The sequence below is a fragment of the Kryptolebias marmoratus genome, linkage group LG23 (assembly GCF_001649575.2).
Source record: "Kryptolebias marmoratus isolate JLee-2015 linkage group LG23, ASM164957v2, whole genome shotgun sequence".
NCBI classification, from domain to species: domain Eukaryota; kingdom Metazoa; phylum Chordata; class Actinopteri; order Cyprinodontiformes; family Rivulidae; genus Kryptolebias; species Kryptolebias marmoratus.
In genome coordinates, this window is record NC_051452.1 from 5,214,972 (window position 1) to 5,219,309 (window position 4,338).

A 4,338-nucleotide genomic window follows, 5' to 3' on the forward strand; every position below is an offset into this window, starting at 1 on the left:
TGTTTCTTTAGAACATCTGTTTCTTTAGAACAGCTGTTTGTCTTTAGAACATCTGTTTCTTTAGAACATCTGTTTGTCTTTAGAACATCTGTTTGTATTTAAAACAGCTGTTTCTTTAGAACAGCTGTTTGTCTTTAAGTCCAAGTGTAGACGATCTGTTTCGGAGAATCAGGAACGTTTAGATAGTTGAGGAACCCGCTGTTTGTCGGCGGGATGGAAACAGGAACTTTCTACCAGCCTGAGGTGAAGCCTCTGGCGCCACCTGCTGGTCAAACGTTGAAGCCTGATTGGTGTTCTTCAATCAGGGTTAATTAAATGAGCGTTCCTGATCTCTACAAGCTACTTATTTAAAACTGTTGGAACCAGCGGGGCCCAGTCCCGGCCCTGGTCCCGGCCCTGGTCCCGGCCCTGGTCCCGGCCCTGGTCCCGGTCTCGGCCTTGGCCTTGGCCCTGGTCCCGGTCTCGGCCTTGGTCCTGGCTCTGGCCCTGGTCCTGGTCCCGGCCCCAGTCCTGGTCCTGGTCCCGGCCCTGGTCCTGGTCCTGGCCCCGGCCCCGGCCCTGGAGGGACACCGTCCTGCAGGTTTTCGATGTCTGTCTGCTCCTCAGCAGGACGTCTGTCTCCACTGGTCCCCTGACGTGGAGCTCAGACCTTCAGGATGAAACCGTCTGCAGCGTCCTGCAGGATCTCATTAAAGCTGCAGGACAGCTGGACAGATGTTGAGACACTTTTAGGAGGTAGAACGTCGTGTTTATGTCAGAACCCGTCAGAGTTCCAGGACAGAAGTCCAGATGATGTCAGATAAAATCAGGGAAGTTCTGGACGTTTAACAGAACCGTTCACGTGTTAAAGATTGTTTTTGCTTCCAGATGTTCGGATCGTTTCTCCCGCAGGAAGCTCGTTCCTCGTTTTACTGTTTTTGTTTTTGTTTTCTTCTCGTTGCCAGGATCCTAACCATCCGGCGCCGGCTGAATACGAGGCGGTGTCGGCGACACGCAGAACCCAGAGCGAGGAGCAACGAGCGTCTGAAACCCAGCCGGGCGGCGCCCACCCGCCTCCTGCAGACTCTGACAGCAAACAAACGCACCCTGACTCCGACGGAGGGGCGGTGTGACAAAATGAAGTGTTCAAACCTGTATTTATATAAATTATTGTAAATTAATTCTCATCTTTAAGGTGGAAATGATGTCCAGATCATGTCTGGAATCGAGCTGTGAGGTTGTTTGCTTTCAGTGGCGGTCCCTCCTCAGGGTGAATAAATCAAACACACCTCTCGTCTGTCACCTCCTTTAAATTATTTAACTTAATTTACCTGAGAAGAGATCAAATCTGTGGAAACGTGTTCAGAATTTAAAAGAAGTGATGATTTCCTTGTTTAAAAATGTTGTTTAATTAACAGAAACAGATGTTTCCAGATGTTGCAGCGCTGATGTTCCCTGATTCTTCTTTACTCCCAGGAGGTCGTTTCATGTTGGATCATTTCACCTGATTCATAATAACAGTTCAACTTTCTGACACTTCTTAGCCACTGAAGTCACCCAAAGCAGGAACTTTCCTGCAGACCTAAAAATAAAAAAGGAAAGTTTACCTCTGAAAGTAATTTTTAGTTTTTAATTCAAGTAAACTCATAACGGATCCAACAGAGCAGTAAAACAGGAACCAAAACTGATCTGAGTTCTTCTTTCTGTTCGTTCAGCTGCAGCAAAATGATTCAAAATGATTCTTTTAGAGGTTTAAAAACAAAATGTTCTCTGACACAGTAAATAAAACTCGTTGTTTCTGCTCTGGTTTGGGTCCGTTTCCCGTTAAGATGTGAGAACGTCCTGTTAGGACGAAGGTCTGAAGGTAGCGTCTCGCTCGCAGCTGCTGGAGACAAAAATCTCTTTGAGGGAAAAGTTTGCATCAAGCGAAGGTGAAATCTGTCCAGAATTATTCACCTCGAGCTCCTTGGAGTTCCTGAAACTAAACAGAGACATTTTGAGATTCCTGCAGCGACTCCGGGACTGTTTGGAGACATGTTTGAGACCCTGATGGACAGTTTGAGACGTTCTCTCTGCGGCTCAGAGACGCCGGCTTCAGAAACATCTGTTTTTATGATTGAACTTTTATAAGATCTGTTCTGATCTTGTTTAAAGTCAAAAATCTGTTGCAGGAACATAAAAAACTTGCTGGAACACTAAATGTTTGAGCTTCCAGTTAAAAAGTATTTTTGTATAAAGATGAAGAATTTCAACAAGAACTGAATGTTTTGGTTCCAGGTTTTAGTCGTTCTTTTGTCTTCGTGGTTAAATCCTCAGATCGGTGTAAAGAGACATGATTTTATAAAAAAAAGGCATGAATCCTAACTTTTCTCTCTAAAACCTCGTCTGAAATATCTCAGGAAGAGGCAGAGAAAAATACTTAAACCTTTAAAGAAATCAAACCTTTGTTGGAATAATAATCAAGCAGCATTTCAATTAAAATAGTTGATTATTTTACTAATAAGTAACTTGTTTTTATTGAAGTTCTTATTTCTGAGTTCTGTTTTCGTATCTTTTCCAGGTTTGCTGGAATTTAAAAGAGTAAAAGTCAGATTTCATCTCTACTTTTAGACGATGAAGGCGTTTGTTTTGTGTTTCCTGTCTGAGCGCTCGCCGACGAAGTGCCTCCTCTTCTTCTTCTTCTTCTTCTGGAGAAGCAGACCTCTTCACTGTGCCGTCTCCTTTCCAGTGTTTTCTTCCTCAGACTGCCAGCAGAAACCTGCAGCTTCTTCTGTTTCGTCTTCAAGCCAAATGATTCTCAGTGTTCAGTGTTTCTGTGGAGGAAAGCCTCAAACTTTCCTGATGTGCAGAAGAATAAAAGACTGTCTGAAAGCTTCACTTTTCACTTGTTTGTTATTAATTAACACCTCAGCAGAATTTATGACTTTATTCCCACTGTGATCCTCAGAAACACGTTTAATGTTTACAGCTAAGAGCAGCAGAAGGTTGATTAAAATGTCTCCCTAACATTAAAAAGAAAAAAACTGTAGAGCTTAAAACATGTCAGATGTGAATCTTTCGGTTGTCTGAAGTGGTTAACGAACTTTAGCCAACATTTAAAGTGAGTTAAAAACTGGAACTAAATTAAGGTTTAAACAGATAAAGAATACAAATTTATTTTTGTTTTATAAATGTTTTCGGTGCAGAACAAAGAAAGAAGGATTTTTTTGGACCGATTTCTTATTTTTTTTTTAACGGTACAAAAAAAATCACAAAGCAAGACGTCAAATCTGCACTTCTTCGCCTCATGTTGATGGTTAATGTCTCCTGTCTTTGTTAACCTCCAGAATCAGCTAAAGTGTGCTTGTTTCCAGTGGTGGAAAGTAATGAAGTACAAGTACTTCATTACTGTACTTAAGTACAATTTTCGTATATCTGTACTTTACTTAAGTAGATTTAATAATGGATACTTTCTACTTTTACTCCACTACAGTTTACAGTAAGTATCTGTACTTTCTACTTCGCTACATTTCTACAAAACCGTTGCGTTACTCGTTACATCAAGTCGCATTTCGGTATTTTGATTTGTTCGTTAGTTTGAAAGTATCCAATGGCGAGAGAGGAATCAGTCCACTGAACCAATGCAAAGCGAGAAAGAACCATTAGCCCCTCCCCCAAGAAGAGCAAGGCGGTGCAGCACCTGCAGAATCACTAACACCTGGAATGGAAAGGCACAGGGAGAGGCAGGCAGTACTCTGCCGCACTGAAGGGGGCGCACGTGAGCCAACTGGAGCTTGTTGCTGCTGTCCTTTCACGCAGAGGCGAGTGAGAGTCACGTGCACTGCCGCGAGCCGATAAGTTTTGTTTTGCTCCACGGGACTGCCAAAAATGGTAATTGTAATCTTTTTAATCTTACCTTTAATACTACTGTGAGTGAGTGAGTGAGTGAGTGAGTGAGTGAGTGAGTGTGTGTGTGAAGAACGCTGATGAGATATGAAATAACCAGCAGCCAATTGAATAAGCTGCCCTTTTGGGTTTATATATTTGTAAATCTGACTCTAAAGGAGTCAGTGCCTCACCAACCATGAACCTCACCAGACGTCACTGGCTCAGGTGTTTGTTAGAATCAAGGCAGCAAACCAGCGAAACGCAAACTTTTCAGTTTTTTCTCCAAATTAACCGACTGAGTTGAGTAAAACTGTTGGATACAGCTAATGTTAGCTAAAAGTTGACAGCCGAAGTGTGTTTCTTAACCTCCCGAATCAGCCGAAGTCTGTTTGTGTCAGGGGTGGAAATTAAACATTTTGTCCACCAGCCACAGTGGCTGTTGGACAAAATCTTTTACCAGCCACTCAAATATTTTACGAGCCACTATTTTTT

General features: G+C 42.6%; 1 protein-coding gene and 1 long non-coding RNA gene across 2 annotated transcripts in view; both read left to right on the forward strand.

Moving 5' to 3' along the window:
- Positions 1-2,856, forward strand: part of LOC108251035 (major facilitator superfamily domain-containing protein 6-A) — a 14,146-nt gene extending 11,290 nt beyond the window's left edge. Inside the window, exon 7 of the mRNA XM_017441190.3 lies at positions 945-2,856. Coding sequence (XP_017296679.1) covers positions 945-1,112 — 168 coding nt within the window. The 3' untranslated portion in view covers positions 1,113-2,856. The remainder of the gene's footprint in view (positions 1-944) is intronic.
- Positions 2,857-3,639: 783 nt separating this feature from the next.
- The window catches only part of LOC112449941, a 9,357-nt gene continuing 8,658 nt past the window's right edge, over positions 3,640-4,338 (forward strand). The window contains exon 1 of the long non-coding RNA XR_003038492.2: positions 3,640-3,849. This is a non-coding gene — a long non-coding RNA (uncharacterized LOC112449941). The remainder of the gene's footprint in view (positions 3,850-4,338) is intronic.